Here is a 21,311-nt window from a genome sequence, read left to right as displayed (position 1 = left end):
TTGTGCGGTCAGTGTTCTGCAGCATTGAGGTGCTGCAAACACTGACAAGCACTGCACAAAGGTGCACGGCTGCACCCAGGCTCTCACATGACTCCCTCCATATGCTTTTGGAGGGAGTCAGAGCATGCAGGAAGGTTCTCTTCCCTTCCAAGGGTGGAAGAGACCTCCCTAGGACACCAACGCAGCCTGGTTGCACAGTGCACAGGAGGGCAAAAGGAGGGATGTCATCAGGAGTACCTGCCTGCAGTGGCGCAAACCTTTCAATGATCTCAGTAGATCACGAAGCGTTACTGCAAAGCCACACTCAACCTCATCCTGTTGTGCCTCTTATCACATCCCCATAACTCTACCTTCCCTACCCTACTCCTGCACATCCTTACTCACACCAACTTACCTTGCACCTCCACCCATCCCTCACTTCCCCATCTCAATAGCCACATCTCACACTCACATTCACCCTCATCCTAGTGCAATCATACCAACTAACAACACACAAGGGTAGGCACTTGGGTGTCTTATGCAATGTTCATGTACATTTTCTGTTAATGTGTTGTCAAACATTGATATCTTTATTTTCAACACTTTGCATTATTGTACAGATCTGTGCTCACCTTTGGAAGTGTCTTAGTGAGTTGCAGTGAGTGGTGAGACATAACGGTATCCCTCGCAATGGTGATGAGTGTGAATGGAATGGCTTGGTCATTGTAGGAATGCTTTATGGTGATGGTGTGGGGTGGTGTTAACCCGACGCATCATGTGACAGCCAAGGTGTACAGCGTCAAGTAAAGTAAATCTGGCCATGGTGATGCCATCGCCGGCTTCTCGGGCAGCAATGTTGTCGCGTGCTGATGCCCTGTGTCCTGTGCAGCATCAGGTGATTGCAGAGAAGGTTGGTGGTGTTGTTGTTGATGTTGTTGTGCCTGGTGACGTTGATGTTGGGGCTGATCGTGGACGGATTCAGAGGACCAAGGTGAGATTTTTTCCAAGGGCTCGGATGTTGCTGGAATAGATGGCAGCTGAAGTTGAGATGACAGAAGCGATCTGTCAGTTGTGAGAGAGCTTGCTCCAAAGAGGTGACAGTGGATAGAGAGTTTCCTCCAACCACTTCCAAACAGCATACAGCTCAAAAGTGTCTTCCAAGTCCTCAAGGTTCAAGCTTCTGACATTGGAAAGTGACCAGCTGTGAAATGGTAGCTTTCATACCACTTTTGCAGCTATCACTTATTCACCATGGACTACTCCTCAGAATCAGTCTCATTCCTGGACACACGAATCTCCATCAAAGACGGACACCTCAGCACTTCACTCTACCGCAAGCCCACGGACAACCTCACGATGCTTCACTTCTCCAGCTTCCACCCTAACCACGTTAAAGAAGCCATCCCCTATGGACAAGCCCTGCGAATACACAGGATCTGCTCAGACGAGGAGGAACGCGATGGACACCTACAGACACTGAAAGACGCCCTTGTAAGAACGGGATATGACGCTCGACTCGTCGATCGACAGTTCCGACGGGCCACAGCGAAAAATCGCATAGACCTCCTCAGAAGACAAACACGGGACACAACCAACAGAGTACCCTTCGTCGTCCAGTACTTCCCCGGAGCGGAGAAACTACGCCATGTTCTTCGCAGCCTTCAACATGTCATCGATGACGACGAACACCTCGCTAAGGCCATCCCCACGCCTCCACTACTCGCTTTCAAACAGCCGCCTAACCTCAAACAGACCATCGTTCACAGCAAATTACCCAGCTTCCAGGAGAACAGCGACCACGACACCACACAACCCTGCCACAGCAACCTCTGCAAGACATGCCAGATCATCAACACAGATACCATCATCACACGTGAGGACACCACCCACCAGGTACATGGTACATACTCATGTGACTCGGCCAACGTTGTCTACCTCATACGTTGCAGGAAAGGATGCCCCGGAGCATGGTACATCGGCGAGACCATGCAGACACTGCGACAACGGATGAACGGACACCGCGCAACAATCACCAGGCAGGAGTGTTCCCTCCCAGTCGGGGAACACTTCAACAGTCAAGGACATTCGGCCTCCGATCTTCGGGTAAGCATTCTCCAAGGTGGCCTTCGAGACACACGACAACGCAAAATCGTCGAGCAGAAACGGATAGCCAAGTTCCGCACCCATGAGGACGGCCTTAACCGAGATCTTGGGTTCATGTCACGCTACATGTAACCCCACCTGATGCAGGGTCATCCAGACTCGAGTCGACATTGGCTTGTTCTCTCTACACAGATGCGGCCGGACCTGCTGTGATTTCCAGCCAAAAAAAATGTTTTTTGTCTTTTTTTGTTTTTCATACAGACCCCAGCATCTGCAATATTTGACCCCTTGTGACCCCACCTCATTGTTCTTTGATGTAATGTTTCCCTGACTGACCTGTTTGGACACCATTCACACCTTTGACTGCTGTGATTATCTCTCTGCCGAGGTGTGACAAATGGCAGTTGGAAAGGTTACCTGTAAACATCTGACATGATTCTCTGACTATATAAGCTGTGTCTTTATGCATTTCTCCACTTCACCTGAAGAAGGAGCAGCGCTCCGAAAGCTTGTGATTTCAAATAAAGCTGTTGGACTATTACCTGGTGTTGTGTGATTTCTTACACTTATTCACAGTAATGGGGAGACATAGAGAACCCGACCTACTTACCTGACGTGATCTCCGAACGATGTGAACCCCGTTAAAAATGTGGTAAAACAGAAAAAGGCTGGCAAAATAGTAGTAAACAAGCACTTAACAAGCAGTTAAGAATCTTAAATGCCTCCCCCGCCACTTGGTGTCGGGTTTGATCGGAAATCACAGACCCGACACTTTGGAAACTTACATGGAGGCGGGTTCGCAGCAGGTTCCCAACCTGCTGTCAATCATTTTGATTTTGACAGCAGACCCGCCTCCAAACCCGCACTCTGAGCGCCGGCAAAATTCAGCGCTCTGAATTACTCTCCAGCAGGCAGGATCAAATTGCACATTCCAGACAAACTGTTTGGTCATCTTGGAGGACAAGACACACCCATCAGAAATCTGGTTCAACCCAACTGTGGTGCAAATAAATGTAGCCGAGCAGGAATGTATACACCCATGCTTACTCCCAGGACCTGCATTTACAGTTCAAGACAAATATATTTGGGCATCTCAGAGGAAACCTATCTTTGTTGCTCCCACTTTTAAAAGAGATATGCCATCTGTTCCAGGTGAACAATATAGGCAAAAAGGGAAGTAATGTGGCGGATAAAGTTACATTAAGTATAAAACTACATGATTAAAGGTATTATTAAAGATAAGGATGAATGTAGGAAAAAAGTAAAAGAGGTTAAGAAATCACGACATCGAGAGCCAAAAGTGATAATGAAATTTGAATTGCATAAATTTTAAAGAAGACTGTTAGAAGTTTCTATAAATATATTTGGGGAAAACAGATGACGAAGGAAACAAATGGACCCCTGAAGGACTCCAGAGGATATGATAATTAATGTACAAGAAATCGTAGATATCCTTTCTTTGTGGCATTATTTCCAAATGAATTTGCAGAATGCTTTCCCCATACGTGATTTGAATTTAAAGGGCAAAACAAAGAAAAACTGGTAGCTATTAGAAATATGTTGAGGAGTGATAGACTGAATACAAACACTAAAAGAACGCAAATCACCTGACCCTGACAAACGTCAAAACAGGGTATTCAATGTAAATGTAATCGGACATAAATTGACAGATTTCTTAAAAGAATTGCTAAATACAGCCACCCCACATTGAATATTATGTACAGTTCTGGGCACTGCACCATGTGGGGATTGTGGTGTCCGTGTGTAGATAAAGACACTGAAGACAGGAGTTGGTTCATAGGTATTTACTAAGCAAGTCTGGGGGGGGGTTCTAAAGGATATACACAATACACAGGCTTATATAGCCCAAGTGGCAATTACCGGCATTACGCACACCTGGGGCTCTTAAAGGCACATACACCACAATTGCTCTTAAAGGCACATACACCACAATTCCTCCCCTTCTAGCTAACTAGTACATCATATTTTAAGTAATTATTAATTACATGTTATATGCAAAATAATATACATTGCTGTATTAATTAATTATAAGTTAGTCTCTCAGGAGGCTTCCTGACTCGGTCCGGATAACGCCTCGGGGGTGTAGTAGTTTCTGGTGGTGTAGTAGGTTCTTCTGGCAAGGCTGATTCGGCTTGAAGGCCAGTGTCGGGTTCATCGGGTTCCAGTATCACCGGATCGGAGGTAGATATGGGTATCTCTACTTCATCGTTAGATGTATAGCGTGGTGGTGTAGGTTGTCCCTTTTCGGATGACTTGATGATTTGGTCAGCATGGCGCCTTATTATGCTTTCTCCGATGTCCACGGTATACATCAGTGGTCCTAGTCGTGTGCAGATAGTTCCAGGCTGCCATTTCTTGGTACGGTAGTCCTGGGCCAAAACCGGTTGGCCTATCTGGAAGGCCCTAGTTGGCCTTTCATTCATGCCCTGAAACTGCCAGTTCTCCACGTCCCTTCGGATGTTGGGCTTGACCAAATCCAGCCGGCATCTTAGGTTTCTATTGTAGAACATCATGGCGGGAGTTTGGTTGGTAACCATATGTGTTGCATTCCTATATGCAAATAAGAAGTTATCCACCTTGTGCTGAAGTTTTATGTCTTCATTACCCATGGCCTTTATGGCCTTCTTAAAGGTCTGGACAAACCTTTCAGCCAATCCATTGGTGGCGGGATGGTATGGGGCGGACGTGTAGTGCTTTACCCCATTGTTCTTTAAGAACTTTCTGAATTCTTCGGACACAAATTGCGGTCCATTATCAGAACATATCTGTTCCGGCAGCCCATTCCTGGCAAATATGGTCCTTAATACTGTGATGGTTTTTTCCGTGGTGGTGGAGGACATCTTTATTACCTCCGGCCACTTGGAGTGTGCATCCACTGCGATTAAGAACATTGAGTCCATAAATGGACCAGCAAAGTCGATGTGCACCCTTTGCCAGGGAGATGAAGGCCACTCCCATGGATGTAGAGGGCCTGTGGCGGAGCATTTTGGACCTTCTGGCATCCTAGGCAGCTCTTGGTCATGTCTTCGATGTCTCCATCGATACCTGGCCACCATACAAACGCCCTAGCTAGGTTCTTCATTTTCACTCCACCCAGATGCCCCTCGTGAAGCTCCTTTAGCACTTTATCCTGGAGTTTGGGTGGAATCACCACTCTGGATCCACACATCAAGGTTCCTCGGCACACTGACAGCTGTTCTCTTCTTTGCGAGAATGCTGGCAACAGTGGTTCGCCATGTGCTGGCCATCCCTTTATTGTTAAATCGTAGACCCGTGAGAGAGTAGGGTCATTTCTGGTCTCCCTTTCAATGGCAGGATTTGTCACCGGTAGACATTCCACTATGGTAGATTGGAATATCTCTACTGGGTCTACTGTCGGTGCCTCTTCTATCATTGGCAACGGCAGGCGCGATAAACCGTCAGCATTCCCATGCTGTTTTGACCCTTTGTATTCAATGTTGTATTGGTGTGCCCCTAGAAAAAGGGACCACCTCTGTAGTCTTTGTGCCGTCATAATGGGGACACCTTTCTTAGGGTTGAATATGGAGATGAGGGGTTGATGGTCAGTCAGCAAGGTAAATTTTTGTCCGTGTAGGTAATGGTTGAATTTCTTCACTCCCCATACCAGGCTGAGTGCTTCCCTGTCTATCTGGGAATAGTTACGCTCAGCTGAGTTCAATGAGCGTGACGCAAAAGCTATCGGCCGTTCCGAGCCATCAGGGAATCTATGGGACAATACCGCTCCTATGCCGTAAGGGGATGCATCGCACGCCAGTCTGATTGGTAGTGATGGGTTGTAATGAGCCAAAACTTTCTCGGATGTGATTAAGTCTTTACATTTATGGAAGGCACGTTTACAGTCTTCGTTCCATTTCCAAATCACTCCTGTGTGTAGAAGATCATTAAGAGGGTGTAGAATAGTTGATAAGTTCGGTAAAAATTTATGATAGTAATTTATTAATCCCAGGAATGACCTCAATTGTGAAACATTTTCAGGTGCTGGGGCTTTTATAACTGCTTCAATTTTTTCAGGTGACTTATGCAACCCTTCCTTATTAATTATGTGGCCACAATATGATATCTGATTTTGGAAAAATTCGCACTTGGGGCGATTTGCTTGTAGGCCCCGTTCTTTCAGCCTAGTGAGCACCTGCTCCAAATTGGCAAGGTGCTCGTTGTCGTTTTCTCCTGTTATAAGGATGTCGTCTAGGTAACACTGAGTCCCCGGAATCCCTTGCAGGACTTGCTCCATAGCTCTTTGCCAGATAGCTGGAGCTGATGCTACTCCAAAAACCAGTCGATTGTACTGGTACAGGCCTTTGTGTGTGTTTATTGTGAGATACTTTTTAGAGGTCTCCTCAACCTCCATCTGTAGATATGCCTGTGCCAAGTCAATTTTTGTGAAACGTTTTCCTCCGGATAGTGAGGCGAAAATATCTTCTATCCTCGGAAGAGGATACTGTACCGTGTGAAGGACCGGGTTTACAGTCACCTTAAAGTCCCCACAGATGCGAATTTTTCTCTGTTCCTCAGAGTTATTTTTCAATGCTTTTTTCATGACTGGAACGATGGGTGTTGCCCATTCGCTCCAATCTATTTTGGATAATACGCCTGCCTTTTCCAAATTCTCTAGCTCTGCCTCGACTGCCGGACGTATTGCGTATGGCACCGGTCTTGCCTTAAAAAATTTTGGAATTGCTGCATCTTCCACTTTTATTGAGGCGGTGATGCCTTTCAAGGTTCCTAGTTTCTCTTGAAACACTTCTTTGGCGTTGGCCAAGATGTCTTTTAATCGTTCAGGTATGATGTCATCATTGTTTTTTTCCTTACTGGTCACCGTCAGTGCCTGAATGGAGTGCCAGTCTAAACGTATCTTCCTTATCCATTCACGTCCCAACAACGGTGGACCACCATCTTGTAGAATGTATAAATACAACTTTTGTATTTCTTTGCCGTTGTATACCACAGGCACCTTTATTTTTCCTTTGGGGTAGACTTTCTGCCCCGTATATGTTTTTAAGATAATGGATGTGTCTTTTAGAGGTATATGCGAAAATAGCCTCTCGTAATCTCGTCGATTTATTACGGTTAGAGCTGATCCTGTATCTAGCTCCATTTTAACTGGGGACCCTGCTATTATGAGGGTAACCCAAATGGTCTGGTAATCTTCATTGGCAATTACATTATGTAATTTGAGAGAGCTTAGTCTCTTGTTCCCGGAGTCGCTATCGCTCTTCTGGTCTTTGGAGCTACTGTCCGTCATCATTTGTACCTTTCTGTGCTTTTCCTTATTGATTCTTTTCCCGTTAGTGGATTTTTTATTTTCAGATCGGCATACACGTGGAATGTGTCCCATCTTTCCGCATCGCCTGCATGCTTTTTCTTTGAACCAGCAATCCCTCTGGTCATGGTTGGTTCTGCCGCAGCGATAACATCTCTCGAAACCCCGTGTCATTTCATGGGTGCCGAAGTCCTGTGGCCTTTGCTGTATCTTTGCCGCTCCTATTGCACTGAAAGCCTTGTCCAGTGTTAAATCTTTTCCAGAAGATACCTTTTTTTGTGTTTCTACACTTAGGGGATCGCAGATGAATTTGTCTTGCAGAGAATCTGCCAGTCCTGCCTTGAATTGGCAGTGTAGGGTATCAACAATCTCCTCAAAATTCTTGTCCATCGGTTCGGCTGGAGTGATTAAGTTGCGTAACAGCTTGTATGTTTCTGCGCCCATTAGATCCAGAAGCACTGAAGCTTTTTTTTCATCTTCTATTCCATTTGCGGTGCAAAACACCTCCACTCTTTCTACATATGTGGTCCAATCCTCTATCTTGTTATCAAAAACATCAATATTGCCAAAGTTAGGCTCTGTTTCGTTATCAAAAGCATCAATATTGCCAGACTTAGGCATTTCAAAAAAGATATGGCGCTTCCCGCGCTTTTTTTTTCTCTGTAGCAACGATATGGCGCTTCCTGCGCTTTCCCGCCGCTGCTACCGATAACAATGCTGTTTTACTGTGGTTTCCGTTTATTCACTGTTGGAGACTCGTTCCCGACGGAGGTCTAAACGCTGACCTGCTTGCCGTGCTGGCCGTCTCCCGAGTGCACCCTCCCAGTCCGTTATTGCTTGCCTCCGATTTCGCTGCCTGTCTCAGCTGTAGAGCCCGCCGCTGGAGCCCCAGCCTGACGCCCAGGAAGGATTAGCGCAGTACCTGCCACCAGCTTGGCCAGCTGGTGAAACCACAGTTTCTATTACTTCCTTGAGTCTTCTGGACGCTGGAGGAATCGATGTCCTTGAGGTGCTGCCGAATTGCAGGTAAGTCCGTTTCCACTTCGTCGCCACTGTGGTGTCCGTGTGTAGATAAAGACACTGAAGACAGGAGTTGGTTCATAGATATTTACTAAGCAAGTCTGGGGGGGGGGGGGTTCTAAAGGATATACACAATACACAGGCTTATATAGCCCAAGTGGCAATTACCGGCATTACGCACACCTGGGGCTCTTAAAGGCACATACACCACAATTGCTCTTAAAGGCACATACACCACAGGAATCATCCTGACTTTCAAGGAAATACAAAGAAGGGCACATCAAATGATGAATGGTATTGGGGCACCTGTGCTATGAGAAAAGATTCAAGGTACTAGGGATGTTTACTTTGGGAAAGAAAAGTGACCATATTGAGGTATTTAATATCTTTAAGTTGGAAGATAGGGGTAACAATCGGTGGCCGGGAGGGGGAAGTAGTCTGCATTCTTTTAATGAGGTGTCGGGAGGAGCACTTCTACTTCTCTTGGTTCCACATTCAGGTAATATGTGAGCCTTCTTGCCGGTTAGTGCCACATTGTACTGTGCAAGTTCAGCATGTGGCGAGTGAAACTTTGGGGCATTTGAAAATCAAAAATGAGTCCTGCAAGATGTGCAGGACCCTAATTCAAATAAATTATTCTGACTTAAATGTTCCCAACATGTGCTCCTACTGCAAGCTCATCTACCTTATCCAATATGGCAGGCAGCGCACTGCTGGCCAGAAATGTGCATGTGCTTTCCGCCCGCTATATTGGGAGCTGAGTAGGCTATTTAGCGCAGGAAAAATGGGCACTGCGCAGACAAATTTCTTGGCCTTTATGTCCTACTAGCGGACATAGGAGTTTAATTTTATATGTCTCTCCAAATAAAGCTTATAAATTACAGATTGCAAACAGAATTCTAGGCAACTAAGAGAATCTATTAATAGAATTAAACACAATAGACACATGTCCATGTCAAATACTAGAAGGAGCAGTTTTCAAATAATGTACTTTCATTAGAATAGATATAATACTAGAAAAGCAAATTATAACATAAAATTGTATCTTACGGTCTTTCCTTGCCTCCAGTGACAATCAAGCCATCCCTTAAAGTTGTGTACATCGTAAAAACAGGTCCTGTATGGGCTTTTGCTACAACTCGGATTAAAACGTGATCCTTCCAGACAAACACATCTCCATTTATGGCACCAGTGAAAGTAAGGTTGTTCTATAAATGAGTGGTATAAACGTGAGTTATATCTCGAAGATATTTGTGTCATACAATAAACTTTAAGGTGAATGTAAAAGTGAATTCTTCCATTGGTTTGCAAAGTAATAAGAAATCTTTATAGCTCAATCAGAGGCAGGTAATGTAGTTTGGACACAAATTTTTCTTGTGCTCTATCAATGGGAAAATGCACATCTGCCATGGACCTCATATCACATCAGCTGCTGAATTGCTGTTTTGTTTAGAATCATTTAATAAAGTAGTCAATCTCCTGTGGTATTGTAAACAGGAAGCCAAGACCAAGTGTATTCTTTAGGTGAAGAAGGTAGAGGGTGGGGGATAATTGAACACAAGGCATGCAGATGTAATTCAATCCCCATTTTAAAGTCATACATTCTGCTGTTATTTTTATATAAGACATTTATTTTATGCTATTATAGTGATATTTATATAACATTTATGGTAATTTGGGAATCAGAGAAGCAGAGTTGGCTGGAATATAGGAGTTTTTCCTGCCGTACAGGCTGAGAAGTTAGAAGAGGCAAACAGCACCACTAGTAGCCGGAGGGTATAATTACAGCGTGGCAAGTTTACATGAGCAGTTTCCATTATAAATATGGATATAGGAATTTATAGTGGAAGAAGATGACACAAAAGTGAGACAAAAAGTGGCAAAAGTAAGGTTTTGTTGACAGGAAATGCATGCAGATATAAGAATTTTAATATCTTATATAGATTGTTAAAACTTTTTATAAAACACAATAAATTCCAGCCCCTGAAAAGAAAACTGGATAGCTGTACTCCTGCTCAAGCTTTATTGCAGTAGTCATCTTGGATTAGAAACACATGAATTAACAAAAACATAATGTTTAGTTTTCAGATATGTAAATTCATCAGTTTCTTGAAGTACCTCTAAACACTACTTACTGCACCAAAGGCAACAGATAGCATGGTTTGCATCCTCGCATCATCCACAGTCCCAATGCTCCCTTTTTTGGAAAGTAATGCTCCACCAGCCAAAGTCCAAAATTTTGTGTGTTTTACCCCCACGGACACAAATTGCGTGTCTGAATCTGGACGGAACTCAACCACAAAAATCCTCTCATTATGGGTACTTTTGCTAGCAACTTTGGCACCTAAAACAAAAGAAAAATCAGGTACTTGATTAAAAACGTTCCAGCTCAGTAATTCTGACTGATATGAAGCAATTTATTTATGCATTCCTGCAAGTTTTTGGAAGCAGTTATAACATAGCAAAACAAATTTGAACTCAAAATCTTTTTTTATAGAGTGTTATCTAACTAAAGCAACAATGTTGTGCGTATTAGTTGCCTAATTGCATACCTTTTCTGCAACTTTGCCTGATTTTACCAATATATCTGAAGTTGCAGAATCACCCTTCTAGTGATCAATTCTAAATCATCTTTTAGGATATCAAAATTCAATCTCTGTGAGATGAATAGGCGTCATCATAAAATAATGTAGAATGACTTAAGCATTCAACAACAAGCTGTGAGAGCTGATGTTTAGTTTTGAGGGGGAATGGGGTTGAGGGCCAAAATTTGGCTTTTTTTGCAAAGCCTGATCTGGAGATCTCATCCTATCAGCTGGTGCATGAGACCCCCTAGATTTCTCCTATGCCCCTTCTCCCAGGACATGAACACATCATTACCATTATACTGCTAGGTATGACAGAGACATATTAATTAGAAATTATGTACACCCTGCTCCTAAGATGCGTCAGTCTACCATCACCAGGGACAATTGTCACGCATTGTTTTTTAACAATGTTTTCAGGATGTGGGTGATGCTGGCAAAGTCACATTTGTATTGTCCATCCGTTGTTGATTTAAGATGGTGGTAGTGGACTATCTCCTTTAACCGCTTCAGTGCTTGTGCTGGTGGCACTACAACCACTTTCAATTATATAGCATCTCTAGTAAAACATCCCAACCCGCTTCTCAAAAGCATACACCAACCCAAGAAGAAGATATTATAAGGGGTGTCTAAAAGCTTGATCAAAGTGGTAGGTTTTAAGGAGGGTCTTAAGGATGTGGAAGGCATATGGAAGGCATAGAGGTTTAGGGAGAAAAATTCCAGAGCTTAGGGCCTAGACAGCTGAAGGGACCTATGCCAAACAAAATGGGGGGGTGCACAAGAGGCCAGGTTGAGAGATGTGGTGGAGAGATAGAGTCGGGGGTCATCTATGCACACATGGAAGCTGACGTTATGTCTTTGGATGATGTTGTTGAGGGTCAGCATGTAGGTGAGGAACAGGAGGGGGCCAAGATCCTTATGGGACTCCAGAGGTAACAGTGCAGGGGCAAGAAGAAAAGCCATTGCTGCTTATGCTCTTGCTACAATTGGATAGGTAAGAGTTGAACCAAATGAAGGTAGTCCCACTCAGCCAGACAATGGACGAGGGGTGTTGAAGGTGGATGCTATGATCCACTGTGTCAAAGGCTGCAGAGAGGTTGAAAATCATGAGCAGGGTTAGTGTACCACGGTCACAGTCACAGAGGATGTCAATTGTGACTTTAATTAGGGGCATTTCAGTGCTGTAGCAGGGGTAGAAACCTAATTGGAGAGATTCAGACATGGCTTTGTGGGAAAGATGGGCACAAATTTGGGAGGCGACAACACGTTCAAGGAATTTTTTTTTTAGAGGAATGGGGATTGGAGATGGAGTGGTGGTTTGCAAAGAGTGGTTATGGGTGTGTTTTTTGAGGAGGAGCGTGATGATGGCAGAAAAGGAGAGGGACAGTACCAGGGAGAGGTAAGCATTTACAATATCAGCTAGCATGGGGGCCAGGAAGGGATTTTGGTTGGTCAGCAGTTTAGTGAAAATGGGGTCAAGAGAACAGAAGTTGGATCTTATGGAGAAGACGAGCTCAGAGTGGGTGTGAGGGGTGACAGGAAAGAAGCTAGAGAACGACGTGAGATCAGGGCTTGGGCAGGGGGGAACCATGCAGGGAGGAAACATAGAAACATAGACATAGAAACATAGAAGATAGGAGCAGGAGTAGGCCATTCGGCCCCTCGAGCCTGCTCCGCCATTCAATGCGATCATGGCTGATCATCCAATTTCAGTACCCGGTCCCTGCTTTCTCCCCATACCCCTGGATCCCTTTAGCCTTAAGAAATATATCTGTTGTATCTATGCTTTAATGCGTTCAATCAAGCATGTGGATACGTCGAATTAAATCAGAGTCAGGCAGACAGGCTTATAACTGCGATGTTCACTTTATTGCGTAAAATGGCCGACTGCCATTTTCCCTGGGTAATTCCCATAATGCAATGCACATTACATTACCGCATTGACTGGTGTCAAACTCGCAATCAATACACGACAATATCCAACTCCTTCTTGAATATATTTAATGAATTTGCTTCTACTGCCTTCTGTGGTAGAGAATTCCACAGGTTCACCACTCTCTGGGTGAAGAAATTCCTCCTCATTTCTGTCCTAAATGGCTTACCCCTTATCCTTAGACTGTGACCCCTGGTTCTGGACTCCCCGACCATCAGGAACATCCTTCCTGCATCTAGTCTGTCCAGTCCTGTCAGAATTTTATACGTTTCAATGAGATCCCCTCATTCTTCTAAACTCCAGCGAGTACAAGCCCAATCGTCCCAATCTCTCCTCATATGTCATTCCTGCCATCCCAGGTATCAGCCTGGTGAATCTTCGCTGAACTCCTTCCATGGCAAGAACATCCTTCCTCAGATAAGGCGACCAAAACTGCACACAATACTCAAGATGTGGTCTCACCAAGGCCCTGTACAACTGCAGCAAGACATCCTTGTTCCTGTACTCAAACCCTCTTGCTACGAAGGCCAACATACCATTTGCCTTCTTAACCGCCTGCTGCACCTGCATGCTTATCTTCAGCGACTGGTGAACAAGGACACCCAGGTCTCATTGCACTTCTCCTTCTCCCAATCTATTGCCATTCAGATAGTAATCTGCCTTCCTGTTTTTGCCACCAAAGTGGATAACCTCACATTTATAAGGGAAGGATGCTGCAGAGGCAGCTGAATGGACGGTCTCAATCTTAGTGACAAGAAGTTCATGAGCTCCTTGCACTTGTTGTTGGAGATGAAGGTGGAGTGGACAAGAGAGGAATTTAAGGAGACGGTTGGTTGTGAAGAAAAGAAGCCAGGAGTTATCTTTATAGTCCAGGATGACCCTGAAATAGTGAGCGGTTTTGGCAGAAGAGAACAAGGCCTGATAGTGCTTGATGTGGTCTAGCCAGATCTAACGATGGATGGCTAAACGCCAGATACGTTCAAGACTGTGCCAATTGGACTTGAGGGAGCAAGTGTAACAAATTCTTACCAAAATCAGAAATTGACTGGGTGGCAATACAGATAATAATGGGATAAAAGAAAAAGCGAAATAAACGGTCTCTGTTTTCATTGCTATGGAGTTTCCTACCGATGGAAGTAAAAGACGAGATATCTTGTTATTTATTTTGCCTTCTGCTGGTGAGTTCATGACATAGCACTGGTGCAATTGGTGCAGAATCTACAACCTGTTTGCTTAACTTTACTAGTTATAAATCGATGAATGTGGGTCAGTGGCTATGGAAAATAGAATAAATAAAAGAACTTGTTAATTATAATAAGCTTTAAAATTTACCTTCCTGCCATCTCCAAACAGTGATAGTGTGCTCAGGATCAACACCCACTGATAACAGCAACTTGCCAGTGGCACTGAAGTTAACATAACTGACACCCTTATTATGGGAACAACGCAGGATAGAAAGTGTCTGCTTGCTTATGACATCCCACACGTGAATGGATGGAGTTGTTCCTAGTAATTTTAAAAATATTGCATACATCAAAATGAAAGTATAGAAATAGCAAAACAAAGACATTTAAAACTTGAAGGCAATTTTTAGTAGCTTGTACAAATATTTTTATTAATTGCTTGCATCTTCTCTGAAAAAAGATACATTCAGTCTACTAATCTAACTCAGGCAAGAAACATACACTAAAGGCTTATTATCCTAATGCTATCTACTAAGCACTGCAATGAACTCAGAACAAAACCATGGGCTGCACAACCACACGTATCTGCTTTATGAGCAAATACATTACTACAGTTTCACAATGACAAGAGAATCAGTGAAGCTGTACAAATAAAAATAAAGAGAATGGGGGAACGGAGGAAATAAGGAAAGAAAGAAAGACTTGGAAGGGGAAAGAGCTGATAGCCTTACCTGATGTGTCTGCAATATCACCTGCATTGAGATAGCAATTGCAAATGAGGAAATATTGATCCAAGATAAACTACACCCTTTGATGCTGAAGCATTAAACAACAGTATCAGAGGAAAAATACTAGCAACAAATTAAACATGCAAAATGTATATGAGGTAAGATGTGTTTTTAATAAAAGCAAAATTCTGATTTGAAGATTAAAATACAACTGCGACTCAAATATTACATTGATGGAATTATATTATCTGAACCAGACTGTTAAATTAATACCAGAATCAAAGTCACGCCATATATTTTAAGTGGTTTAAGGTTATAAGTTGACTAAACAGTAATTAGTACACTAAGTAAATGATTTCTTGCATTTAACAGTACATAAGCATAGAATCATAGAATAGTACAGCACAGAAGGAGGCCATTCGGCCCATCGAGTTTGCACCGGCTCTTTCAAAGAGCAATCCAGTTAGTCCCATTCCCCGCTCTTTCCCCTGCAATTTTTTCTCCTTCAAGTATTTATCCAATTCCCCTTTGAAGGCTACTATTGAATCTGTATCCACCACCCTATCAGGCAGTGCATTCCAAATCCTAACCATTCATTGTGTAAAAAAGTTTTTCCTCATGTCACCTCTGGTCCTTTTGCCAATCACCTTAAATCTGTGCCCTCTGATTATCGATCCTTCAGCCATTGGAAACAGTTTCTCTTTATTTACTCTATCTAAACCCTTCATGATTTTAAACACCTCTGTCAAATCTCCTCTTCGCCTTCTCTGTTCCAAGGAGAACAACCCCAGCTTCTCTAATCTATCCACATAACTGTAATCCCTCATCCCTGGAACCATTCTGGTAAATTAGTTGAAGTATCAAATGAAAAGTTTAACACAATCTTGCAATTTTCTGTATTCAGTAGTTAGTACCTGCATGCTTTATTACATGGCACTCTTAAAGGGATGGTATTGACATTGTTAATTATCTTGAAGAAAATTTTTCCATTGTCTAGGAGTTGGACAAGAGTTATGGAGAAGTTGGCCAGAAGTTAAGAGTGGATAAACAGTGGTATTTCTCGCTAACATTCAGATATCTTATTTGCATAAGCAGTTTGTGAATGGAAGGTGAGAGCAGGCAAGTAATCTCCTGCTATATTTCCAAAATTGGACAAGAGCTAAGAATGGATAACTACTGGGATTTCTCCTAACAGCCTTGGCTCAGGGTACCACTCTTGCCTCTGAGTCAGATGGTTATGGGTTTAAGCCCCACTCCAGAGATTTCAGCACATAATCTAGGCTGACACTTCCGTTCAGTACTGAGGGAGTACTGCACTGTTGGAGGTGCCGTTAAACCAAGACCCTCTCTGGTGGATGTAATGCAATTAGCTTTAATAGTAAAACAAAGAAGACAAAACAGAGTGAAAAACAAAGTTGATTGATTAGAAAAAGTAAACTACAAAGAGATAAATTATTTCCACTAGTAGATAAATCGAAGACTACAGGCCATCATCGCAAAAGAGAGGGAATTGGGAGTTTAGGACTGAATTTGTGAGGGAGATAAAAGAGTTTTTTTTTCCAGGGTGCCGGGTGAGGGTGGAAGATGGCAGAGGGATATGGGAAGTAGAGGAGACAAGGCATGGTCGAATTTAGTCCTACTCTGTTTTGCCTTCTTTGTTTTACTATTAAAGCTAATTGCATTACAATCACTCATCCCTGATTTTTCTCTAACCTTATCCTTACCCAGAACTAAGTCCAGTATTGCAACATTCTTTATATAGCATGATGTGATATACTAATTCAAAAACACAGTCTTGAAAGCATTCTATAAATCTCTCTTCATTTAACCCCCAATATATGTATTCCCAATCTATTTCTGGATAGTTACTGTCCCCATTATTGATGCCTTATTATTTCTACAAACACCCCTGAACTGTTAATCGGTCTACAATTTCTTTGAATTTGGTAGTCTATAAAACAGGGGCCAATTTTGGAGTCCCAGCTGGAGACTGTCTCCATGTGTACAGGGCAAGAGCAACAGCTGACTAGAGGAGTTGGCAGGGGACCCATCCCAGTTTCGGGGTCATCCCTCATTTGCATGGTTAATGCCAGTGTGAAACACGCACTGTATAGGCAACTGGCTGATTAGGAAGCAAAAAATTGGCAGTTTCTGAAGTGCCTGCAGCAGCTTAAAGAGGAGATGCATTTTTTTAGGAGACAAACCAGGAAAACAACACTGTGGAGCTGTAGGAAGAAGTCTGGGGGCAAGAAAAGTTCCATCAGGGTCAAAGTTTTGAAATACGGCCGTGGAGATGCTGAAGGATCAAGATCAAATTGGAGGCGGTATCAGCGGCGGCAGACCCTTGGACAATTTCCAAAAAAACCAAGGAGTGACGTCACAGGACAACAGCAACAGCGGTGAGAGGATAAAAAGCTGCCCGAGAGTGGACCTGAATTAAAGCAGCGGCAGCAGCGAGGTTCCGATTCCAAAACAACAAAAAAATCAGAGTGATGTCACAGGAGAGCAGGTAAGTGATTGGTTGGTGAGTATTACAGCTTTTCTTTGCTCTCTAAATTAAGGAAGGGGGTTAAATTAAGAGCTGAGAAACTGTAACTTATTAGTAGTTATTAAATTAATAACTTAAACTAGATAAAATAATCAAACAAAACTAAAATCTCGATTGAATAAAAGCTTTCACTAATTAATTAATAAATAAAACAAGGTTAGAGATGGCAGGGCAGGTGGTGTGTCGTAACTGCAGCTTGTGGGAGTTTGTGGAGAGCATCGCAATCCCGAGCAACCACATCTGCAGTAAGTGTCTGCAATTCGAGGAACTTCGGCTCAGAATTGTTGAGCTGGAGTACGAGCTGCAGACATTGCGATGCAGCAGGAAGAGGGAAAGTTACCTGGACACTTTGTTCCAGGAGGCAGTCACACCCTTTAGGTTAAGTAGTACTTTAGAGTTCATCAATGGTCAGGGACAAGAGGGTGTGACTGCGCGTCAGGAAGGTATGGGGACCCAGGATGTAGTGATGGGGGAGTCTCAGCCCTGGACCTTGTCCAATAGGTACAAGGTACTTGCTACCTGTATGGATGAGGAAAATGACTGCAGGGAGGATGGGCAAACTGACCACGGCACTGTGGTACAGGGGACCATCCAAGTGGGGGGAGGGGGAGAAGGAAGGAATGTGGTAGTAGTAGGGGACAGTATAGTCAGGGGGATAGGTACTGTTCTCTGCAGCCGCGCAAGAGAGTCCTGAAGGCTGTGTTGCCTGCCTGGTGCTAGGGTTAAGGATATCTCCTCGCGGCTGGAGAAGAACTTGGAGTGGGAGGGGGAGGATCCAGTTGTCGTGGTCCATGTAGGAACCAAAGACATAGGTAGAACTAAGAATGAGGTTCTGTTGAGGGAGTCTGAGGAGCTAGAGTCTAAATTAATAAGCAGAACCTCAAGGGTAATAATCTTTAGATTACTACTTGAGCCACGCGCAAATTGGCATAGGGTCAAGCGATCAGAGAGTTAAATGCGTGGATCAAAAAGTGGTGTGGGAAGAAGGTGTTTCAATTCATGGGGCACTGGCACCAGTACTGGGGAAAGAGGGAGCTGTTCCGTCGGGACAGGCTCCACTTAAACCGGGCTGGGACCAGTGTCCTGGCGAATCGAATAACTAAGGCTGTGGATAGGGCTTTAAACTAAATAAGGGGGGCAGGGGTCAGGTGAGGGGAAATTTAGAAATCTAAAGAGAAAGGTCATGGCAATAGAGCAGTGTAGTGATTGGGGTAAAAATAAGCAGAGTGCGACAGGAAGGGACGGAGAGTTTAACGGTAGCAGTGCAGCAGAGAATAAGGTCAAAGCAGGGAATAATGGTAAAAAATTTAAATTAAAGGCTTTTTATCTGAATGCACGAAGCATTCGTAACAAGATAGACGAACTAGTGGCACAAATAGAGATAAATGGGTTTGATCTAATAGATATTACAGCAACATGGTTGCAAGGTGACCAAGGTTGGGAATTAAATGTAATTGACGTTTCAAAAAGTCAGACAGCATGGAAAAGGAGGGGGAGTAGCCCTGATAATAAAGGATGACATAAGGACAGTAGCGAGAAAGGATCTTGGCTCGAAAGATCAGGCAATAGAATCAGTATGGGTGGAGATAAGGAATAACAAGGGGCAGAAAACACTGGTGGTAGTAGTATATAGGCCCCCTAACAGTAGCTATACTGTTGGACACAATATTAATCAAGAAATAGTAGGAGCTTGTAACAAAGGTAATGCAATAATCTTGGAGGACGTCAATCTTCATATGGACTGGACAAATCAAATTGGCAAAGGTAGTCTGGAGGACGAGTTCATGAAATGCATTCGGGACAGTTTCCGAGAACAATACGTTGTGGAACCAACCAGGGAACAGGCTATTTTAGATGTTTTATTGTGTAATGAGACAGGGTTAATTAACAATCTCATAGTAAAGGATCCTCTGGGGCAGTTTGAGAATGACTTGCCTAAGTCCGAAACTAGAGTCTTAAACTTAAATAAAGCCAATTACATAGGTATGAAGGGCGAGTTGACTAAGGTAGATTGGAAAAATAGATTAAAAGGTATGGCGGTATATAAGCAGTGGCGAGCATTTAAATGATATATTTCCTAATTCTTAACAAAAATACATTCCATTGAGAAACAAAAACTCCACGGGAAAAGTGATCCAAACGTGGCTAACTAAAGAAGTTAAGGATAGCATTAGATTGAAAGAAGAAGCTTATAATGTTGTGAAGAATAGTAGTAAGCCTGAGGATTGGGAGAGTTTCAGAAACCAGCCAAGGATGACCAAAAAATTGATAAAAAGGTTAAAAATAGAATGAGAGAAAACTAGCAAGAAATATAAATACAGATTGTAAGAGCTTCTACAAGTATGTCAAAAGGAAGAGTAGCAAAAGTAAACGTTGGTCCCTTAGAGGTTGAGACAGGAGAAATTATTATGGGGAATAAAGAAATGGCAGAAACGTTAAACAAATATTTTGTATCTGTCTTCACAGTAGAAGACACAAAAAGCATACCAAAAATGGTGGGGAACCAAGGGTCTAATGAGGGTGAGGCACTTAACGTAATTAATATAAGTAGAGAAAAAGTACTAAAGAAACTAATGGGATTAAAAGCCGACAAATCCCCTGGACCCAACGGCCTACATCCTAGGGTTCTAAAAGAGGTGATTGAAGAGATGGTGATGCATTGGTTTTGATCTTCCAAAATTCCCTAGATTCTAGAACGGTCCCAGCGGATTGGAAGGTCGCAAATGTAACACCACTATTCAAGAAAGATGGGAGAGAAAAAACAGGGAACTACAGGCCAGTTAGCCTGACATCAGTCCTCGGGAAAATGCTGGAATCCATTGTTAAGGAAGTGGTATTAAGTTACTTAGAAAATCATAACATGATTAGGCAGAATCAACATGGTTTTATGAAAGGGAAATTGTGTTTGACAAATTTATTAGTTTTTTGAGGATATAACTAGCAGGGTAGATAAAGGGGAACCAGTGGATGGAGTATATTTGGATTTCCAAAAGGCATTCGATAAGGTGCCACATAAAAGGTTATTACACAGGATTAGGGGGGGGGAAATTTGGTTGATTAGCGCCTCCCGTTATCGCCCTCTTAGGGCGCTAACGGGGCGCAAAGCAACTAGCTCCGCTCGCGAATTTGACCAGACATTTTGCGGCGGCGCTAAACACTACCGCCACGATCTCCTGCGCCCACAGATCGTGACGTCAGTCGAGCGTGCAACGCCCCGTACCGGATATTGAGTGGCGCCCCCTGCCTTTCCGCCTGCCACGACAGGTAGAGGGGAACGTTTTGCAGTCGGGAAGGGACTGGGGGAGCGCTTTTTAAAGGTGGCCGCTTCCTGCCTTTTTTTGTTGATGACATTTCTGCACCATGCATTCTGAGAGATACTTCTGGAGAGATTCAACGCTGTGTGGAGTTTTGGGTACTGAGCAGCACTTTGCAGGTTCATTTTGATTTGACCTTCCTTGCATCAATTTAAAAGAGACTATGGGGGCTGCACTCTGAGCTCTTTCCCTGGGCCTCTCCATTGTTCTTTCCAGCAGAACTGATATACAGGTCTCTCTAGGCCAAGATTCAAGGCTGCAATGAGCAGGGTGTGGCTGGAGAGCAAGATCAACCCTCCCCTTTAAGAACTGGCCGGCGCCAGTGTGTCTGTGTTCCATTGCTAACTGACATCACATGAGCTTCATCAACGCTCTGAGGTAGCGCCTCGCTCCTCAGCGTTAGCGCCTTAAGAGAGGTGTGTAGTGCCTGATATAGCGCTCAAATCACCTCCAGGGGGCGATAGAAGCCAAGTTTGCAGTTGGAGGCAATAATTAGCGCTAGGCGCTAAACTTTGCGCCCGGCCGATAATTGCGCCCCAAATGGGGCGATACCGAATTTCTCCCCCTAGGGCTCATGGGGTTGGGGGTAATATAGTAGCATGGATAGAGGATTGG

The 21,311-nt window shown here is 43.6% G+C and overlaps 1 protein-coding gene across 8 annotated transcripts in view; it reads right to left on the bottom strand.

Moving 5' to 3' along the window:
• eml6 (EMAP like 6) overlaps positions 1-21,311 on the bottom strand; it is an 844,856-nt gene that overhangs the window by 81,756 nt on the left and 741,789 nt on the right. For 5 of the 8 annotated variants that reach the window (XM_085981352.1, XM_085981349.1, XM_085981346.1 and 2 more), the window contains 4 exons: positions 14,838-14,858; positions 14,255-14,428; positions 10,540-10,748; positions 9,455-9,612 (listed from right to left, as the gene is read on the bottom strand). In XM_085981352.1, coding sequence (XP_085837478.1) covers positions 9,455-9,612; positions 10,540-10,748; positions 14,255-14,428; positions 14,838-14,858 — 562 coding nt within the window. The remainder of the gene's footprint in view (positions 1-9,454; positions 9,613-10,539; positions 10,749-14,254; positions 14,429-14,837; positions 14,859-21,311) is intronic. The other 3 variants (XM_085981348.1, XM_085981351.1, XM_085981353.1) reach the window with 2 other exon arrangements.

The sequence above is a fragment of the Somniosus microcephalus genome, chromosome 3, assembly GCF_052327205.1.
Source record: "Somniosus microcephalus isolate GS21.2 chromosome 3, FLI_Smic_1.0, whole genome shotgun sequence".
Classification (NCBI taxonomy): Eukaryota; Metazoa; Chordata; class Chondrichthyes; order Squaliformes; family Somniosidae; genus Somniosus; species Somniosus microcephalus.
This window is presented reverse-complemented; position numbering and strand designations above follow the sequence as displayed.